This window comes from Narcine bancroftii, chromosome 8 (assembly GCF_036971445.1).
Source record: "Narcine bancroftii isolate sNarBan1 chromosome 8, sNarBan1.hap1, whole genome shotgun sequence".
Taxonomy (NCBI): Eukaryota; Metazoa; Chordata; class Chondrichthyes; order Torpediniformes; family Narcinidae; genus Narcine; species Narcine bancroftii.
The window spans coordinates 152,388,844-152,416,343 of NC_091476.1; the positions used below are offsets into that span (position 1 = coordinate 152,388,844).

A 27,500-nucleotide genomic window follows, 5' to 3' on the forward strand; every position below is an offset into this window, starting at 1 on the left:
GCATAGAGGACCCAGGATCCTTTGCTCTAAAGAGCAGAATGTTTGCTTGGCCTAACCTTTACAGACACCACCAGATTTACTGCAAGGGAAATGGTCTGTAGTGTTGTTCTGAGGTGATCAGAGACCAATGGTCAGAAGCTAGTGCTTGTACACATTACTCAGAAAATGCATCTGAGCCAGTGGGACAAGGAAAGTCTGCCTTTTTTTTCAAAATTGTGACGATCACATTATCATAAATTGGTATGATCTGACACCAATAGTAGTTTGCTGACTACAATATTATTGTGATGGGAAATCCATTGAACCCAAACGGGAAATTCTCTGCCCCACATTATATCAATACAGAGGATCCTGTCTTGCAGAACCTTTTCAGACCTGCAGAACCAACTCAAGGGGCCCCTAACCAGGACCAAGCCCCATGACTTTTGGCAAGTGGCTATCCTGGAGTCACCTGACATTCGGCCAAGTTCCTGCAAACATCTGGATCTCTTGCTCGTAAGATGATGCCCCCTTGCATTTTTATACTAGGTTTTCCCTGTATCCTCTACTTTGTCTTTGCAACACTAGACCCTGCCCTCTTTCACCGACTGGGACATGACACCTCCACTCTTATACTGCACTACCTGCTGCAAGAGTTGCCGTTATTTGGATAGCACTCACAAAGTTTTGTACTGATCTCCAAATTCTAAAGGTCAAAACACACACAAAGTGACTGAGGTTTTTTTTTCCAGTTGCACAAAGAAGCAGAAGAAACCATCTCAAAAGATATGTGGACATCAAATGCAATTTTATTGACATAATCACACATGTTGAAAGGATGAAGGCAGTGCTCCAAAGCAGCGCCGGCTCAGTGCACCTCACTGTCACTCACCACTGTTTGGCCCTATCTCAAAAGCATCACTTCAGTTGGAAACAGAGGGCATCCATACTGGTCATTGTTCTTTTGCCAGTCCATAGGAGCGATCGCTGCAAACTGATGCTCCTCCAGGACAATGATGCCAAGTGAACAATAAATGCCATGTATCCCTCAGGAGGTTTCTGACTGCTTTGCCTTCTGGTTGTGGGCTGATGTTGTGCAGTGGGTCGTAATCTTGGTTGAGCCAAGAAACAGGTCCTGTTCAGTCAAATAAGCTTGGCTGATGGATACTCCATGATGTCATCCTCTGGACGTGGTCCAAACTCAGGTGGATGTAAAGGATTCCCCAAACATTTATTTCACAGTCTATTGATATCATTCAGCCCACATCAAAGTGAAACACATCGTCAGTTATTTCCTGCTGCGCACTTGCACAAGCTCCCATTTACACCTCCATCTACCTTCTGCCCGTGGGGCATTCGTGTTCTTTTCAAAGCAGCACTGTTGCACGTGGAGTAGGTGGATAATGCTTCTGGATCAGCAGAATAAAAGTACCCAGGAACATTTCATCAGGGCAATTCACGATATTCAGAAATCAATTTGAATTTGCCGAACAATACACAGATGTACCATGTACTTTTGACTGTTTCAGGCAGTTCTGAGCAGCAAAACGTCTTACAAAGGAACACCAACATGTCACATCCAGGGGAAGCTAAGTATCTCAAGACGAGGATGCTGCAAGATGAGGTCAGACCTGTCCAACAATCAATATTGTTTGCTTCGGTGGATGCAAAATATCCTATGGCACTATTTACAGAGATTGGGAGTACTTAAAAACATCCAGTCCTGACGTTTACATTACCTCCTGTCCTTAATGAGTGCACGGTCAGCCAGGACAAGCCTCATCAAGCTTGCAATCTCATGACTGACAATCCAACAGGGAAATGTGCACATTTCCACCAGATGCTCTGGCTTCCTCCCACATCCCGAACAAACAATGTGCAGCTTCAGAAGGTTAACTGGCCATTGTAAACTATCCAGAGTGTGTAGGTGGATGATAAAACTGGATAAATAGGATAGGTGACAGAGAAAATAACTGGTGATTGAGATCACTCTGAATGCCAATTCCGATGGGCTGAATGACATCCCATCAGAGGGAAACATGGCCAAATGGAAAAAAGACAAATGCTTTCATGTTGATCTGAGAGCGAATTGGAGAAGCTGGGATGGAACTGATAATTCAATGCAATCTGGTCCGGAAGGATGCCGCAACAATTCTCTCAGAGCACCTCTGCTGATGTACTCCATTGGCAGGGAGACAGTAATTATAGTCTCCCCCTCAGTAACAGCGGTGTATCACCCAAATGTCATTGTTTATGCATATTTGATCAATAATGTAGAGTCACCATCAGCCAATGCTGGAGTTGTGGACCATTTAACTTCAAACCATAGCAATATCCACTTCATATATTAAAAAGAAATTGAGTGATTTAAATGGATTTGGGAAAATTAAGTGAAGAACACAAAGTTGGTTGAGAGGCACGCTGGGATAAATGGTCCATTGCAAGTGGGCTGAGCACCAGTCAACTGAGAAATACCCAAAACAGAACATTCTGGAAACACTCTGCAGGTCAGAGATAGAAGGGTAACGATTCAAATCAAACCCCTTCATTGGCCACAATGACCTGCTCTGCTTGAACCAGCACTGACCAAATAAGATCACCAAATGTGGGTGTTATACAAGGTGTTCAGCAAAACGTTGACAAATTCCTTGTACATCCTTGATTCTTTTCAAAATTGCTGCCAGTCTCAAGAAACAATGTCAAGTCCAATCCAAGAATAAAACTCCCAGGCACATTGTCCACCCTCTCCCTACCCTTCTCCCACTCCTCAACAGAAGACAAACATTATGCTGGACTGAGACACACCAGTCTTCATTTCTCCTTGAGGCCGAGCTTGACTTTGACCAAGTGCCTCATGTAAACCATGGTGACGATGCTGGAGGAAACAATCACGACGAAACAGACCAGCACAGGCCAGGAGTCTCTGTGCCACGTCTGATAGAAGTGCTGCCTCTGCTTATAATCCAAGTGAACGGCTTCCAGTTGGACAAAGGTGCAGAGGACCATGAAGGCGTGGAAAATCTGATGCCCCTGCAGGAAAATATCGCACTTTCCTGCGAACCACTTCTCTGGGTGAGGACAAGAGAAAAAGTAAGCACTTAGGAGGAAGAAGATGATCTGGCATTCATGGTACCAAATGGAGGAGTCAGTGCAGGAGGAGGAATAGCAGCTGTATATGCGATGCACCACAGGACTAATGTCCAGGGCATAGGCCAGCCCTGCTGGGACTATCTGGTAGAGTTTCCGAGACCAGGGGTGTAGGACCTTGGCATTGGATTTTGCATAGCAGCATCCTATGCAGGACAACCATGCCAACAGGGTAGCCATGGGGAGGTAGAATGCTTTGATGATGTGGTACCATTCTTCTTCAATGGAATAGTAATAGTGGACCAATGCACTCGCATACTGATAGACAGCCACACCAACGTAGTCCACGAAGAAAAAGGAATAATGGGCAAATTCAGAGCGAGCTTGCAAGAGGTGGGCCAGGGAGCTGCAGGTCAAGTAGTTGATGGCAGATACGAGGAGGATCAGCAGTGGCCATGTGTGCCGATCTGACCAGAAGTCCATCGTCTGGGAGAACTCCTGCAGTTTGAGTAGGACAATCAGAGCAGCAAAAAGATGGGACCACACGTTGACAGACTCGTTGTGCCGCAGGAACAAGGTGAAGAAGTAGTAGCGCCAGCTTTGCCTCACCGGCCTGTAGCCAGAGTGGATGTACGGTTCCCGGAATATCTGCGGCACCTCCCAGTCTTTCACGGTGCATGGCAGGCTGGGAATGGACTGCTCCACCAGGCTCGGGATCTGACGAATCTGCTGGATGTTGATGAAGAGTCTGCCAATCTGCTCCATCACAACCGTTGTCATGGCGTCACTGAGGGGCTCTTAAATACACAGATATCTAGAATTTCAGAACAAAATAGAAAGAAAGATTCAAGGAATGTCCCATCATTGAACTCAAAATATATAGTTATCCAGAATTCAAGCAACCAGCAAAAATAAAATGAAAGTAAATAAGATCAAATAAAATTTTAAACAAGTTTAAAATCGTAAATGTAAATTGATGAGATGGGAGCAATGATTCAGCCAGCGAAGTCTCCCCAGTTTTCCCCACCCGCAGCAGCTGTTTGAATAAAATTTCAATAAAGTTGTGTTTGAATAAAGTGGCGGCGCCCGGGATAAAGAGCTGGCTGATGCCGCTCAGCGCTGGGGCAAGTCTTTATCTTTATTAGTGTTAAGAATATTAGTAAGGCTTTATCTGTAAACTTGGAGGGGGGGGGGGGTTTAATTATGTCAGAAGCACGGTTAGTGCAACGCTGTTATAGCACCAGTGAATGGGGTTCAAATTTAAATATTGAAAGTTACGGGAATTACCTGATTAAAGTGAACTTAAACATAATTAGGGTTAGGGTCAGAACCGCTGTATTGGCAGCTCTGCCACTGGTGCCGATCCACAGGGAACAAACAGGGATTCAGTGCTCCTGTGGAGTCTAGCCACCCAGTCAACTCCCGTCGGTTCCACAGGGGCTTTGAACGTCCTGTTGAGGGAGCCAACAGTGGTTTTATTAGAGATCCCACCACCTTGGGGGTCTGCACCCAAAATGGTGATACTCATTAATCAACAGCAACCACGAGGGATGCAGACTCTGGGGAAGCGGGAGGACTGGTGCAGGGCAACAATGCCTGAGGAGAAGCAGAAGAGTCGACCCACTGGACTGTGACCACTGAGGTGGACCAGTGAGGGGGCTGTGGCGGGATGCTGGCGACTTGAGGAACCCATGGAAGCTGTGAGCTGCTGGAGACTGCCTTCAGGAGACGTGCGCCGGGCTGTGGACTGCTGAAGACTGGGTCAAACTGGCCGGAGGGGTACCAGGTATCGGAACCGGGATGAGAGGAAGCGCTGAGAGCAGGAAGAGGTCCCTGACTGTGTTGAAGGTTCGAATCTGGAGCTCAGGCTGCCAATGGTTTTAACTGGATTCTGGGTGGCCGCGGACGCAGTGGTGGCGAATCTACAAACCCTCGGTGACTCTGTGGGGGGGGGGGGGGGGGAACGACTCTTTTTTGCTTCTCCTTCTCTGTAGAAAATGGAAGAGGTGACTAGGCGATTTCTGTCAGTGGCAAATTGGTCTGACTTAAGCAGACAAAAGGGAATTTCACATAATAGGACACCGTTTTATTACTATTTTTTTAATTACTTTATATTTTGCACCATCTTTTGTCTTTTAAACTGTTTATTCTAAATGCTGGTGTATTAGTTAGGCATTCTAGAAGTGAGTCTTAAGCAACCAGAAAATTTGCACATCCTGCATCTACCAATCTTGTAGATGCTGGATTCCGGGGTTTTAACTGTATAAGCGAGCAGCCATGGACCTTTATCAAATCCATCTGTAAAACTCTGCTGGTGACGCAGTCTCACTGTGCCCCACAGAGTGAGTGTCAGCTACACTTCTGACCTCAGGTTTATGGAGCAAGCCCAGCAATTAGGGCATTACTTCAGCTGTTTCCCCCATTTTCAGAAGCAAACTCATATCAAAAAACTGGATAAAGGACTCAGTACAGATCAGTTAAGGTCAACAACACTCATCACATTTTTTTTAAATATAAATATGCAAAAGTGCTGGAGAAAAATCAGACTTGGCTCAGGCCCAAAAATGGGCTATATAGTTTTACTATAAAATATGCTGCATGACCTGCTGAGTTTCTCCAGCATTTTTGTGCATTAAACTACAATCTCAAGAGTCTGAAGAGCTTCTTCATTAACAACATGCATCTTATTATCATGTCTTTGGCATTAAACATTTAAAAAACTTAAATAGCTCTATCAAATATTTGTTGTCTCTTTCTGAGTGTCAGATTTGAGGGGAATGAAACACGGAAGTCTGCAGACGCTGTAACTGTAGCAAAAAATGCACAGAAACGCTGGAGGAACTCAGCCGGTCTTGCAGCATCCATTGGAGGTAAAGATACATTATCAACGTTACAGGCCTGATCTCTTCTTCAGGGTACAAATTCCTCCGTCTGATGCCAGTCAGGACCACCTAATTTCAGCATCTACTATATTACAGCCACCTGCCAGTCACTGGGAACTTGAAGAGACAAGCCTCCAAAAATGACCCCCAGATAACAGTGTTAGGCTTTCGCAGCAAGATAGGGACTTCTGATGGGAGTCTTTTAAAAATTGCTAATATTATGGGAGCCAACATATACACTTCACCGTTTTACTTCGTCTGGTTAAAAAAGGGTCCTGATGAAACCATTCAGGCTGGTCATAGCTATTCTGGGATCTGGTTATCAAACATTTCTCTGGAAATGAAACAATAGTATTGAAGTGACGATAAGCCTCTCTCACTCACAAAGGATTGCCTATCAACACTTCCCAGTCACTTTCAATTCAAAAAACAAAATCTTTTATGGAATCAAAAGGAAATTATGAGAAAATTCCCCCTTTTTAAAAAAAAATATCAAACAACAAAGCCAAGCTCAGGGGTTTTGGACTTGTCAGGCCGTACAGCCAAAAATCACCTACTTCCCCACATTAACCCTCACTCTTCATCAGTGGAGAGGGTCAAGATCTACAAATTTCTGGGTGTCAACATCTCTGAGGATCTGTCCTGGAACCTCCATGTCCTTGGGGTGATACCACGGTCATGCTATTTGTTCCATTTGTACTCGCTCTGTGAGTATGGCTGGCCTGCCTCCCTGACTAATCCTGTGGCTCCTTCCCTTAGAACTCCAGGTGGTTAAGCCCAAGACCCTCCTCCAGTACGAACCCTGGAATCAGGCCAGCAACACAAGTCTTATGGGAATGAAAGCCTGTAGTCGGGTAACTTCCAGTCTTGTGAAGTTATTGATAGCATATCAATTTTATTCCCATAATTTATTTTAAAATTCAACTTGTCCATTGTAGTTGCTGAGGCTGGACAAGCAAGACGCCGATCCACAATTACCTGAAGCCCCAAAGCGATTCAAGCTCTGGCTACACTGTTTCAACGACTTTCTGCAAGGCTCCTTTTGAGTCGTGGGGATCCGACGACAACAAGCTGCATCTACAACGATAGAGGGTCGGCCACCTTGCCTACACAGTGATCAGAGGCTGCACTATGTACAAGGAGGCAATGAACAAGCTCCAAAACCAGTGCATGCCTAGGACAAATGAAGTCAACACAAGACATCTCTTGGCCATTTACAAGCAGCAACCTGGTGAGCCCCTTGAAGGATACTTTTGGGTCCTGCATGAACTTGGGCGAGCCTGCGGCTGCAGGGACATTACTGCAGATGTCTACACAGACAAGCTTGCCCGGGACGGCTGCTGGAACAGGATGAACCGGCCTTAAAGAGGCCCTTTGAGATATCCAAAACATTGGATGTAGCCCTCCATAATATGGACTCATTCTCCTCTGTCAATGCAGCCATCTCATGGGGGGACACATGCGCTGCCATCTTGGGACGTGGGGTCCCAGGCTGCCACCATTCAGAGGTGCCCTGACTCCACTTCAGCCGCTGCTGCCGAATACCCAAAGTGTTACTTCAGCGGCCAACACAAACACCTCCAGAAGCACTGCCCAGTCAAGGAAGCGGTACACTCAGGATGTGGAAAGAAGGGAGACCCATCTCCTTCCCCTAGCAGCACTGCATGTGGGCAGTGGCGGCACGAGGACACTGTTTCCGTCCTGGACCTGGCGCGTGCAGGAGATCCACTGACCACCTAGTGAGCCCCACGACCACGACTGACCACTACATACCCGAGGACCCTACCCCAATCCCCGAACCAGCTGCTCCTACCACCATATCCAACCACCTCATATCCCACTTCCCTACCCTGACCCCCGCCCCAGCTACCCCACCGGACATGCATCACATTACCCAGAAACAGGTAGCTGAGCCACAGGCAGGACTATGGCAGTCCCAGAGACAGAAAAGACCACCAGACCTGCTGAACTTGTGATGGACACTGAACCCACTCCATTCACAGGACTTTTTTTTTTAAGAGGAGGTGAATGTGGTGAGACCACGGTAATGCTATTTATTCCATTTGCACTGTCTCTGTGTGTATGGCTGGCCTGTCTCCCTGCTGCCTAACCCCGTAACTCTTCCCCCTTGGAATTCCCTAATAAAGGCGGTTACATCCAAGTCCTTCCTCCAGTACTAACCCTGGAATTGGGCCAGCAACATGAGTGCATGTGCAGTCTTATGGGAATAAAAGCCTGTCATCAGGCAACTTCCAGTCTTTCGAAGTTATCACACGAAGAAGGCTCGCCAGTAGCTGTACTTTGAGAGGTGCTTGAGGAGATTCGGTACGTCACCGAAGACTCTCGAAAACTTCTGCAGGTGTACCATGAAGATCATTCTGGCTGGTTGCATCACTGTCTGGTATGGAGGTGCTGACGCTCAGAACAGGAAAAAAAACTGCAGAGGGTTGTTAACTTGGCCAGCAACATCACGGGCACCAGACTTCACTTCATCAAGGGCATCTACATGAGGAAGCACTCAATGAAAGCAGCCTCTATCCTCAAGGACCCCCACCACCCACACCATGCCTTCTTCACCCTGCTACCGTCAGGAAAAAGGTACAGGAGCCTGAAGACGAGCGCTCAGTGGCACAAGAACAGCCCCTCTGCCAACAGATTTCTGAATGAACTATAAACCACAGAGACTACCTCACTTTGTCTTTTTCTTCTACTATTTTGAAATGTGGTTTATGTAAACGTTTGCACTGTTACAAAACAACGCATTTCATGACATGTTTGTGACAAATTCTGATTCGGTCTTATTTCAAGGCTGTTAGCAGGAAAAGGAAATGGGAAAAACAGAAGTCTGTGGAAGATTAGAAAGGCGAGTACAGTTCTGAATTTACAAGTTCACTACAAAGAAAGTGCAGGAAACTGAGCTCTTGCAACACAAAATAAGCACTTGCTCTTAAAGTCAGAAAAAATAGCCATTAAAATGTATTGGATATGAGAATATCTTCACTTGTATGGAATAGTGTTTAACAAATGAGTAGACATGCAATTATTTAAATAACCTGCCATTACAAACCATGTGGATTTTCAAATTCTGCATCTCGAGGTCAAAGAAAAGCATGTTAAGTTTAAGATTTGAGGAAAAAATTTGTTTGACTTGCTCACTCCCTCCCTCCTGTCGCTCGCACTCTCCCACAGTGCTTTGAGAGGAGCGCCGGCCCTTGATGATCGGGCTTATTTCGACGAGCCTGATCATCGAGGCCCATTGCTCCCCTCAAAGCACCGTGGGAGAGAGCAACAGGGAGCGAGCGACAGGAGCTCTGAGCAAATTGATTGAGGCGCGGAGGCCTGAGCCACTCGCTCACTGCCACCTGCACCACATTCAATCTGTTCGCAGAACTGTCAACGTCAAACAAAGCCTAATCAACAAGGCCCTGCGCTCCCCTCAATGCACTGTGGGAGGGAGGGAGGAAGAGTGAAAAGAGAGCGAGAGAGCGCGGGCAGGCCGGAAGGAGGGAGAGAGCGCGGGCAGGCCGGAAGGAGGGAGAGAGCGCGGGCAGGCCGGAAGGAGGGAGAGAGCGCGGGCAGGCCGGAAGGAGGGAGAGAGCGCGGGCAGGCCGGAAGGAGGGAGAGAGCGCGGGCAGGCCGGAAGGAGGGAGAGAGCGCGGGCAGGCCGGAAGGAGGGAGAGAGCGCGGGCAGGCCGGAAGGAGGGAGAGAGCGCGGGCAGGCCGGAAGGAGGGAGAGAGCGCGGGCAGGCCGGAAGGAGGGAGAGAGCGCGGGCAGGCCGGAAGGAGGGAGAGAGCGCGGGCAGGCCGGAAGGAGGGAGAGAGCGCGGGCAGGCCGGAAGGAGGGAGAGAGCGCGGGCAGGCCGGAAGGAGGGAGAGAGCGCGGGCAGGCCGGAAGGAGGGAGAGAGCGCGGGCAGGCCGGAAGGAGGGAGAGAGCGCGGGCAGGCCGGAAGGAGGGAGAGAGCGCGGGCAGGCCGGAAGGAGGGAGAGAGCGCGGGCAGGCCGGAAGGAGGGAGAGAGCGCGGGCAGGCCGGAAGGAGGGAGAGAGCGCGGGCAGGCCGGAAGGAGGGAGAGAGCGCGGGCAGGCCGGAAGGAGGGAGAGAGCGCGGGCAGGCCGGAAGGAGGGAGAGAGCGCGGGCAGGCCGGAAGGAGGGAGAGAGCGCGGGCAGGCCGGAAGGAGGGAGAGAGCGCGAGGCCGGAAGGAGGGAGAGAGCGCGAGAAGGCCGGAAGGAGGGAGTTAGCGCGAGAAGGCCGGAAGGAGGGAGAGAGCGCGAGAAGGCTGGAAGGAGGGAGAAAGTGGCAGCTCCGGAAAGCATGGATGAGTAGTTTGAGCGCTTTCCTCCTGTCACCATCTTGCAAAATGTCAGCACCAAAATATCACCTTTGCATAGAGGACCCAGGTGGTTTTCAGCGGGAAAAAATGGGAGTTCTATCTGCTGTCAAATATGGTACGTTAAAAACATTGATTGAGGATCAAATATTGGCCCTATTATTTGAATAAACAGAATTTATTCAAGGTTTATCAAACTTGATACCTGATATTGGTTAGTAGTTAGAGGCTCACATAAGCAGGAATGTGTTCACTAGGAGATTCTGAAGGAACTTTACGGTAACCAAGTTAATCCTAAAATTACCACTTTTCTCTACCCCTCTCACACATGCTCACATATTCAACTGAATGAGATTGGTCTCCACTAATAACGTGTCTACACATCACCCAGAGTTAACAATTTTATTTTAAAAATTGGAAGGCAGTTATTTTCTCCATTGTGCCTTTCTTGGCTGGAATCTGACTGGTACTAAAGTTTCCTTCCACATTCTTCCTCCATTTTTATTCTCTCTGTTTAATGAGCTACCCGAGAACTCAAACCATCTCTTTCCTTAGCCAATGTTGTACGTAATTCAATGTGCTCAAGCACAATATAAATGCAAGGTCTTTCCTGCTTTTGTATATTTTTTCCAGATGCTCTGGCTGTGTATTTACATCATGTTTCAGTTTATTAAAAAACAGACAATACAGAGTCTATCATGGAAAAAAAATCTTTGTAACCATGGTCACAAAATAATGTTTACAGCATGCAAGTGCTTAGCATACAGACAAGCATGAAAATAACTCTTCTACCAAAGGCCACACATGCGTCTTCTTCCCACGTTTATGACAAATTCTTGGTGTCTAATCTGATGTGTTTGTAAAAAAATTTTTTAAAAAATCCACCTCGATTACCCTTCTACATGCCTACCCAAACCCATCAGGACCGCACGACAGTGAACAAATTGGTACCTTGTTCCTCAGAGAAGGAGCCAGTCTCATTCTTTAAATCAAATTTCACGGGGAGAGGAACTGAGCCAACAAGCAGCCAGGCTAGCACTGCAACAGGAAGACAGGCTGATGGGGCAATTCCCAATCTTGAATCCTTTTAAAAAAAAATGTGGTCTATGTTCCCCTTCCTCCAACTTCACATCATACAGCTAATGGAACACGATAGTCAAAGAACAATGAGCCTGTGTTGAGAGCAAAGATGAACTGGGGGGTAGGGAGAAAGGAAGGTTGGCATGTGATGATGTAAGGAGAGGCAGAGAAAGAATCCAATTACATTCCCATTCCTTCCAAAACAGCAGGAATCGGGCTGCCTGGTGCTCATACACATTTAGAGTTGAATAATTGTAGGTCTCCTCTTGTGAGATTGCCAGAAAAATGACAAATTGATCAATAATCAGTCGAACACTGACTTGAAAAGAAAAACAACACTGACAGATTCAGTAACTTGTCTATTGGCAGGAGTTATCTACGGAGCTTCCATTGGGGCCTTCTACATCGGAGAGACGAGACGCACACTGGGAGATCGGTTCGCTAAACACCTTTGCTCTGCCTGCATCAGTGACAGACAGGGATCTCTCATTAGTCAACCACTTCAATACATCACCACACTCCCATGGTTGTCCAAGGCCTCACACATGATCCCACCAAGGCCACCCGTAAATTGGAGAAACCACTGTTGATTTTCCATCAGTCCACTCTTCAACTGGATGGCATTAACGTCGACTGGCTTCTGCTAGCCTACTCTCCATTTCCCTTTCCTTTTATCTTCTTTCCTTCAACTCCCCATCCCCTTCCCTCTTCATTCACAGAGCCATTCCCCCCACTTCCCCCTGTTTGCTGGTGTGCCCACCCTCCCTTGTTCACCTATTACCTCCTGCTTTTGGAACCATGCTCCTCCCCCTACCCTCTCCATTTTGTTCAGACACCTGCCTACATTGACTCATACCTTGAAGGGCTCAAGCCCGAAACGTTGGTTATATATCATTTATCTTTGTGAGACAAAGTTCACTGTTTGACCTGATGAGTTTTTCGAATTTTAATTCAACCATGGTGCCTGCAGACTTTCATGTTTTACCCAATGAAAGATTGGCTATTTTAAGCAATGTGAGGATTTACAGATTCAACTATATAACCATTTACAGCACAGAAACAGGCCAGTTTGGCCCTACTAGTCCATGCCGAACATCTTCTCCCACCTAGTCCCACTGTCCTGCATTGGGCCCATAACCCTCCAAACCTCTCTCATCCATTTACCTATCCAACCTTTCCTTGAATATTAACATCAATTCGCTTCTACCACCACTGCCAGAAGTTGATTCCATACCCCCACCCCCCTCTGCAAGAAGAAATTTCCCCTTATGTATGCCATGAGGGTATCGTATTGATGAGGACCCAGAAATGCCAAATTAAAAGCAGATACACCAGAACTTTTAAACACATTTACAAAGAGCACATTGCATTTGTCATCCCACTGAAGAGATTGCTTCCTCCTGTCTCTCAAGGCAATTTTCAGCCTAAAACTTAGTTTCAAGCCAAGGAAAAGATGATGGGTGGAGCACGTGGGAGCCTCCATCTTAATACAGGAAACACCCCTCCCAAGCAATTCCTGAGCATCAAGTATTAGAGCATTTACTGTATATCATAAGCCAATAAATAAGCTGTATAAATATTAAGAAAGGACACATTGATGATGTCAGCAGGTTATAGAGAGCACAAGTACATTGGACTGTGTCATTCTATGCAAAAAAACTATATTTACATATATTCATTTAGTATAAAACTATGAATTAGGAGGTCCCTCAGACCCACAAGTCTGCTCCACTATTTAATAAAATCATGAACAATCAACTGCCCCCAGCTCCACACATCAATCAAACCCCTATAGCTTTTTATCCCCAAATTTATCAAGCAGCTATCTAATTCTGTCCATAAAGATTCAAAAACCCTGCGTTCATCACCTTTTGAGGATAAGATTCACAAGCCTCAAAATTATTTGTTTCTTGTTTTATTTAAATGCATCCCTTTTTAAAAAAAAAGTGAGCCCAGTTCTCAATTCTCCAAGATGTATCCTCTGCAGATCCAGCCTGTTAATAACATGATATTCTAATGTTTCAATCCTCTAAACCTCAAGAAATAAAAGCCTAGCATGTCCCAGCTTTTTTGTCAAGATAACCAGCTATTCTAGGAATCAAATCGAGTAAACCTTGTTTGAATCGTTTCCAACCCATTAACAACCTTCTTTAAATAAGGAATCCAATATTGTGAACTTTACTCCAAATGTGAAATCAGTGTTTGATATCAATAACTTTTTGCCCCGATTCTCTCTGCACGATTAATTTCCAATTCAATTCCTTATTACTATTTGGTCAGCAGATGCAAAGCCACCAGTTGTCTTGGTTGATAAACCACTATATTGGAGATCATGTTTGATTTAAGAAAATCCAATGAATTAGCATCCATGGTTGGATGAAAGCAAATTCGAAAGAAAAATGAATGAATAGTCAAAAGGAAATGGCTTTAAAGTTTCAAAAGGAAATCTCAAGCAAATGGGTTTAATTGAATAATCCTTCAAAGGGTCAAGTACAAGCCTGGGAGATCAACTTTCCTCAACTTTATCAGACTCAACAAACAGCAGCTTCAATGCTCCATCCATTTCAAGAGTTACACCACCAAATTCCAAAAGAGCTATCAGGTATAGAGGCAATTCCAAACTTTGAGTCATCCTCCTCCTCCTTTTAAAAAGGGAAACTGCATGCATGAAGTATGTATGCACAATAAAGAGAATTCCACTCATAATAACTCAGCTACCTTGAAAAACACTGACCTCCTCCACTTCCACTGTAGAAACCAACTGTTCTACCATCAGCATTCATGCTTACAAATTCCATCAACACATTGGTTTTAAAATTATTATCCTCACATTCATACCAGATGGCCTCTTGATTCAATGCCTCTATTTAAGTGGAGAAAGGGAGTTTTCTTCCAGCATTTGGGGTTAATATTTAGCCCTCACAACAATCACAGACAGGTCATCTTCTTTTCATCCTACTTTCCTATGTTAATCCACGTAGGACTGCATGGCATAGAAACAGGGCACTGCAGTCAACCAGTACCTTTTCCATATTAATTTTAAATTTAGAGGTGCAGCACAGTTAACAGGCCCTTCCAGCCATGAGCCCACTCTATCCAAACACACCCATGTGACCAATGAACCTACTCATATGGGAGGAAACTAGAGTACCCAAAAGAAACCCACACAGACACAGGAAGAGTGTCCAAAAACCTCACAGACACCGGCAGATTCGAACCCAGGTCAGTGGCACTGTAATAGCATCACGCTAAACGCGACTTTAAGAAAGTTGTGGAACTTTAGAATGAGGAATTTAAAAACAAAAACAATGGAATTGCAGAACATTTCTACTTCTGGGGAAGAGCAAAATGAAAGTTCATCAACACAACACATAGTAATACTGATCATCTACTATCCGATTGTTGCAAGATCCCAATGGTTTGGCATCTGCCTCATCTAGTTCTGCGCCCTGTGCTCCCTCAAAACTCACCAAGGCCCCAGTTCCCACATTCTCTTTAATATCATGGAGTCCATCTTTCGATGTTCCTTTTAACCTCACCAATGACCCATTCCCACCCGCCTTTTAAATTCACGCAGTGTGCAGAAAAATTTATTACATCACTGTGTAATAACTTAAAATAAAAAATTAAAAATAAATTGGGATAATAGGTGTAAAATTCAACAGTCAGAGGTACACTGCAACCCTTTGTTTTCCTATTTTACTCTCAGAATGGACCGCCCAGTCCCTCTTTCTTTTATTTTTTTTTTAAAGATTAGTCAGAGAGTATTTTGCAATAAAAGTTTTTTTTCCCTCTCTTTTTCGCCTTTTGGTTTTACAAGAGAAAAAAATTTATGGTTAATATGTATTTGTTAAATACTAATAGCTTCCTTTTCTTACACTCTTATAAATACATGAATATAATGTAACTCTCCTCTTGCAATCGTTCAATACAACTCAACAAACAGATTGAAAAAGAAAGAAAGAGGTCACACTGGTCAGAAACAGACTCCTTTGCCTGATTCTGCACGAACCATCACTAGTCCTACACTGACCCCATTTCAACTCTCCACACCATCTCCTTCAGGGTCCCCAGATTCAACCACTCACCGACACAACAGGGGGGAGTTTTACAGCACTCTAGGATGTAGAAAACCAGAGCACCCAAAGGAAAAAATGTATGAACGCCACATGGTCAGCACCAGAGGGCCAGGGTCAAACCTGGAAATCTGGAACTGAGGGAGCAGTTCTACAAGATGCGCTACTGTGCCATAGTTTGAACAGTTAAAATCTACCAATCGGGCTTGTACTGTTGTCACTGTTCAGAAGAAACTTCTTTATGAAGGGAGTGGTAAGAATTGTCGGTGACACAAATTGTACATAGGCATTTAAAAGGAAGCAAAATAAGAATAGAGGGTGAAACTGGAAGACTGAAACGAGAATTTCATTGGTGCATATTATCGCCAGCAGCCAGTTTTTGTTTTAATTTTCAGATTCAGATTTATTGTCAGAGTACATACATGACATAACATACAACCTGGAGATTCCTTTTCCTGCGGGCGAGGCAGAATTACCACTTATTGGAAGGGCAAAAATAAACTGTACGCATGTAAGCAAATGAACAAATGTAAGCAAACTGATTGTGTAATACAGAGAAGAATTTTTTAAAAGCCATACAGTCCAAAAGTCCTTCAACGAGTCCCTGATTTGAGTTTATTGTTGAGGAGTCTGATGGTGGAGGGGCAACTGTTCCTGAACCAGGTGGTGCGAATCTCTTTCCTGATAGTAGCAGCGAGAACAGCTCGGTTAGCATAATAACACTGTTACAGCTCCAGCAACTGGGGCAGGGGTTCAAATCTCCTGTCTATAAGGAGTTTGTACATTCTGCCAGTGTCTGTGTAGATTTCCTCCAGGTGCTCCAGTTTCCTCCCACTGTTCAAAATGCACAGGGGTTATAGATGAATTGGATCTAATTGAGCTCATGGGTTGAAAGGCCCAATATCATTCTGTATGTCTAAATTCATTTTTAAATTTAAATTTAAAAAGAGTGTGTGCTGGGTGGTGTCGATCCTTGATAATTGCTGCTGCTCCTCTCTGATGGCAGCATTTCACCCAGGTGTTGTTGATGGTGAGAACAGTTTTACCTGCGATGTCCTGCACTGTGTCCACTACCGTTTGCAGGGCTTTACGCTCTGGGGTATTGGTGTCCCCATAGTACACTGCAATGCAGCTGGTTAGCACACTTTATATCCATTTAATCCTTTCTCTCTCAGATGCTTGTTCAACCTCTTCATAAGCATCTATTTTATTTGCTTCACTTGCACCTTGGGGCATAGAGTTCCTCATTCTCACACAATGAATAAAGTCATTATGAATTCCCCATTTCTTGGTGTCTGCTTTTTTTTCCCCCCCAATTAAAACTGATGACTAATTACAGGAGTTCCCCTACTTACAATAGTCTGACTTAGCATTTTTCAGTTATTTACTTCCATGCATCAGGAAGGTAATTCCAAGCATTGCTGATTTTTCAAATAAACATTGATAACTCCTCTGAGGTAAATTCCTTGTCGTCTCATTGGTCAATCACTTAATTTAGTTGGAAAGTTTGCAGGGACTGATGCAGTGCTGTCAGGAAAGAGTAGGATCAGTGTGGGGGGACTGATACAATGCTGTCAGGGATAGTGGGGCAGCAGGATCAGTATGGGGACTGATACAGCACTAATGGGGAAGAGTGGGGCAGTGGGATCAGTGTGGGACTGGTACAACACTATCAGCCTTATACAAAGTATCCTTGCATTCTATTTCAACTTACAATTTTTTTTAAAACTTGCAATGGGTTTGCTGGAACGAACGTTAAGGAGCACGTGTATAAAAAGAATGAAAACATCAAGATTTCCACGCGGTTCCTTAGCTTTCTTTTCTCAAGAGAATGCAGTCTCTGCTTTTTTTTTCCTTGATCCACACATCCCTCTCTGGTACCTCCATTGACTTTCTATATGGGGACTAGAAGTTCAAAAGTGTGGTCTAAGCAAGGTCAATGTGAATTGAGCACAACTTTCCTAATTTCTTCAAATTTATTTCTCCACTAATAAACCCCAGGGATTTTTATTCATATAGTGTTCAACAATTCTCACAAGCAAGGAGGGTGCAATTTAGCCCCTCTGGTCTATTCTGTCTCAAAGAAATCACATCAATCCCACCCTTTCATCTCTTCCTTGTTCTTTGGAGTCACCATCTCAGAGGATCTTTCCTGAACCCAACACACTAATGGTATAGCAAAGAAAGCATGTCAGCCCCTCTACTTCCTCAGGTGTTTGCAGAGATTTGGTATGACTTCAGAAACCCTGGGTAATTTCTCTAGACATGTGGTGGAAAGTGTGCTGACTGGCTGCATCACAGTCTGCACCAATATCCCTGAGCATGAAGCCCTGAAAAAGGTAGTGGATGCAGCCCAGGACATCACAGGCAAAACCCTCCCTGCCATATAGAACATCTACAGGGAAAGCTGCTGTTGGAGAGCAGCAGCAATCAAGGATCCACACCACCAGGCACACGCTGTTCTCGCTGCTACCATCAGGAAAGTGATTTCTTTTCCCCCCTTTTTGACAATGTACTCCTATTCTTCTCATGTATCGTTTACCAATAATATGATTAATAAAAAAAATTGAAAAAGTAAGAAAATGAAAGAGGTAAAGTGCGAGTCTTGTGGCACCTATCAGGTTCAGGAACAGTCGCTACCCCTCCACCATCAGACTCCTCAACAACAAACTCAGACTCATTTAAGGACTCCTACTTTTGCACTTTATTGCTATTTTTATTCTCTTCGCATTGCAGTTTGTTTACATTTATCTGCTTACAGTTCTTTATTTGCTTACAAATGTCCAGTTTTCTTTTACACTACCAATCAGTAGTCATTTTGCCTCACCCACAGGAAAAAGAATCTCAAGGCTGTATGTGATGTCATGTACGTACTGTGACAATAACCCTGAAATCTTCCACATGCCCCTCAATTGTACCCCGATTCTCCAGCCAGTGACCAACAATTCACCTTGTTTCCGGCACCTATTTGGAATCCAAGTTGGAAAGTAGAGCTCCCAGAGGAAACACCGTAACCACACTGAAAATGAGCATACCCCATACTGACTGCAAAGAACCCAGGTCTCTAGAGTGATGAACCAGTAGCAGTCCCCTGTTCCACCCAAAGTTCTCTTTGTTGACTCAGTAACAAGCAGGGGCTGCAGTGCAGCAGAGCATCCCTGTGGCACCTCTGTAAAAAAAAAAAGCAAATAAACAAGCTGGGAATTTTAACTAGTGGGGAATTTAACAGTGGCTTATAAAAGACCCTTTTCATATACAGGTACACCTCGACTTGTGACCAAAACGACTTAAGTCCATCCATCCTGAAGATATTGAATTTGCGCCCTTAATAAGTGCAAGGCCAACCGAATTCCAATACACGAGCCCACCACGCATGCACCAACCGAAGACTCGCCCATGCGTATAGGAATCAAGGTGGCCACACCCAGCCTACGAACCCCAGGATGCCAACTAACAGTGTATATTAAATACATAGGATTTTACTGAAGCGGATATTGGGGATGGGGAGAGGGGGCCAGGCTGGCGGGGAGAAAATACAACTAGTAAGTGGGGAATGCGCAGAGCTGGAAGTTGGTGTGGAGTGTCATGGAGAAGGCAGCAAAACAACAGAGAGGGAGGTAAGAAGAGACAATATAAAATAGAGAATTCTTAATAGGGAGCAAAGCAGTGCAGAAACCGTTCCATCTCACCCACCTTAAAAAAATGCACGACTGCAACCAAGCCACGTGATCTCCCATAATGACATCACGCACAGCATCCCTGCTCCCCATCTTCCACCAATGCTCGACTTCAGAAACCTGTCACTCTCTTGGACCCACCTCCAGGCCAATGGCCACTACGTGTTCCACTCTCCCATCAGATTCAGCAATGAAAACTGTCAATCATGCTCCCTTGGGCATCCTGAGGGGGACCACGCTTCTTACGTAAAGTAAAAGCACGGAAATGGTGGAGGAGTTCAGTAGGTCTTGCAGCGTCATCAGGAGGTAAAGACTTTTAACTATCGCTACATTTCTGTGGAGCTCTGGAATTCATAGATTTCTTTCATTTTGGTTTATGTTGCTTGTCATTATAAAAGGCCCTATTCACATACAGGTCCACCTCGACTTGTGACCAAAACGACTCAAGTCCATCCACCCTGAAGATATTGAATTTGCACCCTTAATAAGTGCATGGCCAACCGAACTCCAACACACGAGCCCACCACCGCATGCACCAACCGAAGACTCTCGCATGCGTATAGGAATCAAGGCGGCCACACTCAGCCTACAAACCCCCGGATGTCAACTAACAAAATAAGTACGCACATTTTGGCTCTCACTGTATCCCTGTCATCGTTTGTCAAATCCAACATTTGATTAAACAGTTTGCTTGAAGACTTTGGTACTCCACGCACGCAGAATTCAGACTTGCGCCCATCTCGAGATACGACTGCTCATTCGGTCGCAAGTCGGGGAGTGCCTGCTATACGTTACACCCAAATTGCGTGCCTGCTCATTCCATGCACTTGACAACTTCCTTGCCCCATTCAGGTAATGAGCAGGTACACAAATTCGATGTGACATCTAGAGAGGATATGGGAAATGGCAGACATTTCGTCAGCTTCAGCACCTAAAAAATTAGCATGGTAACAAGTGACCTCCTTATTTTCTTCCCCTGCCAGAAGGTCCCAGCGCTGCAACAACACGATTTGATTTGTGACCGAGATTCAAAAACAAAAGGGCCATCTTTAGCCCTGGGCCAGACGATTATCTTTAAACATTCTCGCCCTAGTATCGGGACAACCTCGGGTTTCCAAGAGCCCGACCCAAAGAATAGCAAGAAAAAGGAAAGCAACATCTTTGAAACACCTTACATGCAGCCAGAGACCCGGAAATCATGCGTGACACGACACGGGAGATCGTGGAGCAATCCAGAAGGACTGACCCTGAAACGCCCGGCCGCCCGGCCACGGGATACTCACGGATTCCACCGAAGGAAGGGGTCCCTCTGCACGGGGAGTCGGAGTCAATGATCAGGCATCACTTGCCCGGCCCCACACAGATGCACTGGGCAGTCGAGTCGGGGGTTGAGTTCCAGCAAGAATCGCAATGTAACCACCTGGATTTTCCGAAAGAAACTAATTAACGACAGACGACATTTATGCAACAGTTAAATACACTTCCTCAAAAAAGACACTTAAAATCAGCAATACTTTAAACTTCTGAATAGATATTAAATAGCAAATATATTTTTTTGACTGTTATGTCTAATGCCTGAATGCCGCCTGTCCTGTTCCCGAGTCGGCCGGCGCAAGGTGAATGGAATTTCGCCCCGCACCAGCACGGATCGCGCTCACTCTATCCTCAGAGTTGCCACCGAACCGATACATCCACCAGCCCAGCCCCTGAGGTCGCCTGTCAATCAACCCGCCAGACTGTCTCTCAAGAGCTCGCCACGGCCAATCACCAGTCAAGCGCCTGTGACAGCTCACCAATGGCACCGCGAGTTCGAGGGCGCGTGTGTGAGCGCAAGGCCCCACCCACGCTTTGTATCACGTGGTTTTCACGGTGTTGCAAGACGAGGGGAAAAAAAGTCCGGGGTGAAACATCGACTGTAAATCTAACATGGCAGGGGATTTTTTTTGGTCTTATCTTGTTCAGCTTGCAGCAAGACAGGGAAGTTAAAAAAAAACGACATGGCATAAGCCAGTGCCTTCAGGATCGGAATAGTATTGAAAAACAGACTCTCATCGCAGATGTCTGCCAGCAATATAAGAAATTGAATGAAACATACCGCCTCTTCCATGGCAGCGGGAAGAGGGAATGAATGGAGGTTAAAACGGGGGAGTTCACCTGGTTAATACTTTTCTTCAACCATCTCTGCAAGATTAGATTCTGTGTTCATTATCACGTTCTCTTGGAGAGATTCTTCTGCAAGATTTGGTGTCTTTCTGCAAGATATTTTTGGGAGGTGGATGACTTGTCTCAAAACAGAGATAATAGTTTCAAAATAAGGGCCAAGAGGCGATAATAAACTTCTGCACCTGGAGAGTAGGGCATTTTCCACTCCAGAGAGCTGTGGACGCTCCGTCACTCTTATCTTTGAGACATCGTGGAGGAGGAACATGAAACAAAGCAGCACAAGTGCAGCCCCTTCAGCCCACGATGTTGTGCAGACCTACATAAACTACACCACAATCTAACCTTCCCCTACCTCCCATTCTTAACCCATTATTTTTATTACATCCATGTGTCTATCTAAGCATCTTTTGAACATCCTTATCGAACCAGCCTCCACCACCATTCCCGGCAATGCATTCCAGGCATCCACCACTATTTGTGTCGAAAAAAGGTACCTTTGAAGTCTCCCCTAAAATTTCCTCCGTATGCCTGTAATGGACAGGCAGTGTCCACCACCTGGTGCTGCTGCTGTGCTCCTGTTTGGAGGACACATTACCTGCCAATCAAGGTCAAAGACTCGCCCCAAGCCATCAAGGTGACCCTTGCGATAGGCCTACCTAAATCACCAGGTGCTGCAGTCCAGGCAGCCTGCCCAGACTCAGCCCTGACCTTCATCCAAATGGCCTAGGTGAATCACCTCGGCTGACCCCTCGCATTTGGCTTTGAGCCATTGGCCACAGCAGCCAACAGGGCCCAGCTGGCCCCGGGTACTGCTTGCAGAACTATAAAGAACCATGTGTCCCTTTGTTTTGCCTCTTTGGACTCCTCGTGGCACGTAAGTAGCATCTTTCACACTGGGTTGCGATGCGTCCCGAGGTCAGGTTGCAAGAGCCATGTCCGTACCGGTCAAGGGGTGGGGCCACGTAGTTTCATCTTGATCCTGACTGTTGAATGTGTATGTTCATGTAATTACCCCCAGTCTTCTGTCGGTTCCTCCCTCATTATCTGTATTGTGTGTGTATGTGTGTAGAGGTTTGCCTAGCATATTGACCCTGTTGTCTCGTTTGCATCCACAAAATAAATGTCTATCTTGAACATTAATTTCTTGTCCTTTGCCTTACCCTTTGATTCTTCCACTATCTAGTAACCTTGGATAGATCCACAGATAAGATAGATTTAGAGGATATGGGCCAAATGCAGCCAGGTTGGATTAGTGTAGGTGGGGCATTTTGGTTGACCCAAATAAGAACAAAGATGATAAATGGATAAAAAAAAGTATCTGCATTGGAGACAAAAAGCAAACTATGACGTCAGCAATAAGGTTAGGGCCACTGCCACAACATGACACAGTGAGACTCAGAGATTCCAACACGTGGGACAAAAAGGCTACTGTTCTGGACAAAGTAAATCCAAGATACTATAGTGTCAGAACAGAGGATGGTCAAATACTGAGAAGGAATCAAAAGAGCCTGCTGAAAATGTAAGAGACACTGCAGGCACAGACAAATGCAGAAAATCCAACCTGCACAGCAACAGAAGAAACACCACCAGCGCTTGATAGTAGTGGACCAGCAAAACCGACACAAGCTCTTGTGTTAAGCAGATCTATATGTATTCTTAGAGCACCTGACAGACTGAATCTCTAAAAGAAAAAGAACTGCACACTTTAAAAGTTTGTGTGCTGTGTTGACCATGAAATGGAAATGATACTATATTAGTGTGTCATGTTGTTAGATTAAACATCTCAAGAAAAGGGGATATAGTGATAGAGTGCTAGTGATATTCCTGACCACTAGAGGGAGTCAGAGACTAGTTTGTTGGCAGCTTCGGTTTGATTCAAGATGGATGCCTCCGTACAGAAGGGTGGAAGTCTTGAGTCTACAGCTAATAAAATATAATTGTTTTAAAAGCACCCACGTTTCTTTATTACAATAAAAGAAACATTGCAGTTTACTTGATCATTGCTGATGTGAATCTGCCATACCTGGAATTGGTCTACTGCACTTTCTTTCAGTCAAGGTTATCCTTTTTAGGTAGGCAAACAAAAACTATACAGAATACTCCACATATCATTTGACCAAGATGCCTTTTTCTTCTCAAATTCTCTCCTCAAAAAGATATACAAAAAAATTAAAGGACAAGGGGTTAGTGCAGGTAGCTGTTAAGGTAAAAGACTGTCCATGGTCTTATTGAATGGTGAAGTAGGCAGGAGAAGCTGAATTGCTTACTTCTACCTCTGTTTCTTGTGTTTGACTACTTTCCAAAATTTCTTTATTACCTTCACTTTGTTTCAGTCTGGGATCAAAGGCCACTATTGAATAGCAAGGCGTTTTCACCACATTTGGGAGAAGGTATTTAAAGTGTAAATATTTGCTATATTGCTAGGGCCATGCTTCTGCAATTCCTGATTGGCACATATTGCTGGTCATTATGACATATTCATCAGATCATGTTAGCCTAGTGGGCAGCGCCACACTATTACAGTGTGCCAGCGACCCAGGTTAGCATCTGGCACTGTAAGGACCTTGCATGTTTTCCCCATGAACTGAGTGGGGTTATTTTTACAGGGACTTTGATTTCCCAAAAACATATAGGGTTGGTAGGTTAATTGGGCAGCACAGATTTCATTGGCCAAAAGAGCCAAATACCATGCTGTATCATTAAAATATTATTGATTCACTAACAGGAGTCTCTTAGGAGATAGATCTGTGCAATTACCAATAAGTTCCTGGGATCTCCAAGTACAAGTGACAATAACCAATGGACAAATATAATTGGACTCCAGCGGTCCATTCTGGACAATAAATATAGAGTACTGAAGTCATATGATCAGCCATGATCGTATTGAATAGTGGTACAGGCTCAAAGGGCTGAATGGCCTATATTCTGGGAAAAATTCCAAGGATCCTTTGCTATGATTGCACATTTGCATGTCCTCTACTGATCAATGACAAATTCATCTGTTTTTGATTTGCCAGGGCATCAAACTTTATGGGGAGAAGGTTGGGCAATGGGGCTGTGTGGGGAAAATGGATCAGCTCATGATTAAATAATGGGGCAGGTTTGGTAGGTTGAATCACCAATTTTTGTTCCTATGTCCTATGGTTCTTTTCCAACCACTCTCTCTATTAAACATATTCTCAGGATTTCCTGTAAGTCTCACTCATTCCTCATTATCCTTTGTGTTACCTCTATTTTATGACTCTCATCCGTGTTTTCAAGTTCCTCTATGCCCACCCTTCCCTTCCCATCTCTGCCAAGCTCTCCAGTCCTGCACTCATTTAATTTTAATTGCATTTCTTGACCTTCCTGATCTTTATCACTCCATCAATGGTGACTATGCCTTTAGCTGCCTGGGCCCGAATTTCTCTTAAATTTCCCAGATTTTTCCATCTGGTTTTCCTTGAGGGTCTGCATTAAAGGTAATTCTTTGCCGACGCTTTTGATCACCTTTCCTAACATTTCCCACGTGCTTCAGTATAACATTTTATTTGATGGCTTCCTGTGAAGCACCAAGGCACATTTTATTACATGAACCTGATGCAAAATAAATAGAAGATGTTGTGCTGAATGAAACATGCAAACATTTGGCCAAACTGAAAGACAGAGCTCAATAGATACTTGATAAGAGGTTAAAGATTACCACAGGCAGGATATCATGTTGAGATTAAAGAGCAGATGGGTTTGTGGAGCTGATATTTGTATCCAAGCCTGCATTTCTTCACTACTGAGTCATTAGGACAAGCAATTCAATAGATACAAGGAATGCTCTATACTGAGCGTGAATATATTTCAGGAAATTTAGAAACAATTTCTGGAGTTGCTTCAGGTTTTATTGTGGAGATGATCAGTTAGTGTATACGTTTTGACTTTTTTCTTTTATTTCTCTTTCTAAATTAGTCATAGTATTTTTACAGCATGGATTTTTCTTTCATCTGCTTTGCAGCATCTTTCATGAACCTTTATACAAGATCATGAGGATGTAAGAAATACAATCAGGGGCTGGTGATTCAATCAAAAGAAGGGCAGTACAGTTAGTGTAGCGGTTAGCACAACACTGTTACAGCACCAGTGACTGGGATTCGAACCTGACACTGTTTCTCTGTTTGTGTGTTCTCCCTGTGTCTGCGTGGGTTTCCTCCCATCCTTCAAAACATATGGGAGTAGTAGGTTAATTGGGGCATTTGGGCAGCAGTGGTTCGTGGGCTGGAAGGGCCTGTTACCGTGCTGTGTGTCCAAAAAAACTTCCTTGTGCCTAATCTTGAAGTTAACAAGATCATGAAGAATCCTTTTCCTCAGCCCTTGAATTAATATCCTTTAATTCCCCTATTGACCAAACATCTACTGATCTCCGCAATGAATGTACTCATTTGATCTACTTTCACTGCTTACTTGGTAGCGAACGCAAAGATTCATTGCCCCCTGTACAAAACCATATTTAATGGCATATAAAACCTAGTTTTTTTTCCCCCCCCCAAAAATGGCTCAAAAATATCCGCTGGATCTTGTATGCAAAGTTGAAATTAGGGTGATAATGGTGAGTAATACCAACAGTGATCATTGTCGCTGTGCGGATCACTAGCGTCATAGCCTTCTATCGTTGGGGGCTGGTGATGGGCTGTCAGGGGGGAGTGGGACGGTGGGATCAGTGTGGGGACTGGTGGCAGGCTGTCAGTAGACTCTCCTGGCAGCCTGCTGTCAGTCTCTGCACTGGGCCCACTGCCCTGCTCTCTCCCAGAGGCCCACTGTCGGTTCCCATACTGATCCCACTGTGCTCTCCCCTGACAGCCTGCCACCTGTCCCTGCACTGCCCCACTCCCCTGACAACCTACCACCAGTACCCACACTGATCCCACCATCCTGTCACTGCTCTCTCCCCCCCCCCACACCATGGGAGAGAGTGGGGCAGCGGGACCAGCGTGGGGCAGCGGGACCAGCGTGGGGAACCAACAGCGGCAGTTTATTTTTATAAAATCTTTTCTGCTTTTGCTCAGCTGCTTTTGTTTTCTCTTGTAAATTACAGAAGTGTTATTATTAAAAAGATTTTTCCTGTTGTCCTAGTTGCATGTTTTGTCCAAGTTTTTTTCTGCTATACTGTAGCTACATATTTCAATAGCATTAAATAATTAACTGTAAATACACTAAAAAAATTCTTAACATTCCCTGCTGAATTGAGGGTCTTATATGGCTGTGGGTCTTATATGCCATAAAATATGGTAATTTCCATTATTTGCTTATTTTGAGACTGTGACCCTTGCTTCCAGTTAACAAATTTGAATTTGAACTCTCGGCAGGGGAGGCTTCCACCCTATCAACCCACAAAAGAATTTATGTTCTTTATCTTTGTTTACCAGATCTCTTTCTCTCCTTGAACCGAAACATCGACCATCCACAGATGCTGTTCCATCCCTCAAGTTCCTTCTTGCAGCTTGCTTTTTTTTTGCTCCAGATACCAACATCTGCAGATTCTTGTGTCTCTCATTCGGTATCCTTCCTCTCCTTGCTGAGCATTGGCCGAATGCCTTCACTACCCCACGATTCTTCATTTCCTACAACTCTCTCAGTCTCTTTCATTTCCTGCTTGGATTATCTTCACTTTAAAAACTGTGTCCCTGGATATATTTCAATGTTTGCAGAAAAGTGGATTGAACGCAACATGATTCTGTCTCCTGTACCCCCAAGCACCACCCACTCCTTCGTTTCAAAATTTGTTTTTCTCATTCCTCTATTTACCAGAATTTATTCAGTTGTTACTTAACACTGATATGCTTCTATATGTCTGGAGTTCTTAGATTAACAGAATGTTATCGTTTGGACTTTCCAAATAATAATATTTTACTGAGTCATTCTTTTATACCAACCAGCAGAACAGGAAATTGCCACACACTTGAAATAAGTGACTTTGTGCCACAAAGTCAAATGAATCTCAAGGGGAGGGACTACAGAAGCCGGGCCAGCCTGCCCAGCCCAGTGAGGACATGCCTGGATATGCCTGCAGTACTGTGTTCCATCACACTGTGCTGTATCTCTAAATTAAAAAAACCCTTGAGGGTGTTTGGAATTTGGAATGTACGATCCAAGGAGGTGATGGAGACAGAGATTCACAATATTTAAGAGGTGTCCAGATGAGCACAATTTGAGATGTTGTCATCGTGTTCTTTCTGCACATTAGGAGTCAGACACAAAGCA

The 27,500-nt window shown here is 44.8% G+C and overlaps 1 protein-coding gene across 9 annotated transcripts; it reads right to left on the bottom strand.

Moving 5' to 3' along the window:
- Positions 1-768: 768 nt before the first annotated feature.
- paqr7b (progestin and adipoQ receptor family member VII, b) lies at positions 769-27,011 on the bottom strand. Of its 9 annotated transcripts, XM_069895385.1 has the most exons (4): positions 20,393-20,823; positions 18,468-18,601; positions 8,130-8,450; positions 769-3,880 (listed from the first exon to the last, which is right to left on the bottom strand). In XM_069895385.1, the coding sequence occupies exon 4, from the start codon at positions 3,844-3,846 to the stop codon at positions 2,791-2,793; it is 1,056 nt and encodes a 351-aa protein (XP_069751486.1). In that variant the 5' UTR covers positions 3,847-3,880; positions 8,130-8,450; positions 18,468-18,601; positions 20,393-20,823; the 3' UTR covers positions 769-2,790. The 9 variants fall into 9 exon arrangements, with proteins under 9 accessions (XP_069751486.1, XP_069751491.1, XP_069751489.1 ...); XM_069895390.1 differs by lacking the exons at positions 8,130-8,450; positions 18,468-18,601 and adding an exon at positions 26,663-27,011 and having other exon boundaries at positions 20,393-20,529; XM_069895388.1 differs by lacking the exons at positions 8,130-8,450; positions 18,468-18,601 and having other exon boundaries at positions 20,393-20,529; positions 20,685-20,823.
- Positions 27,012-27,500: the final 489 nt, after the last annotated feature.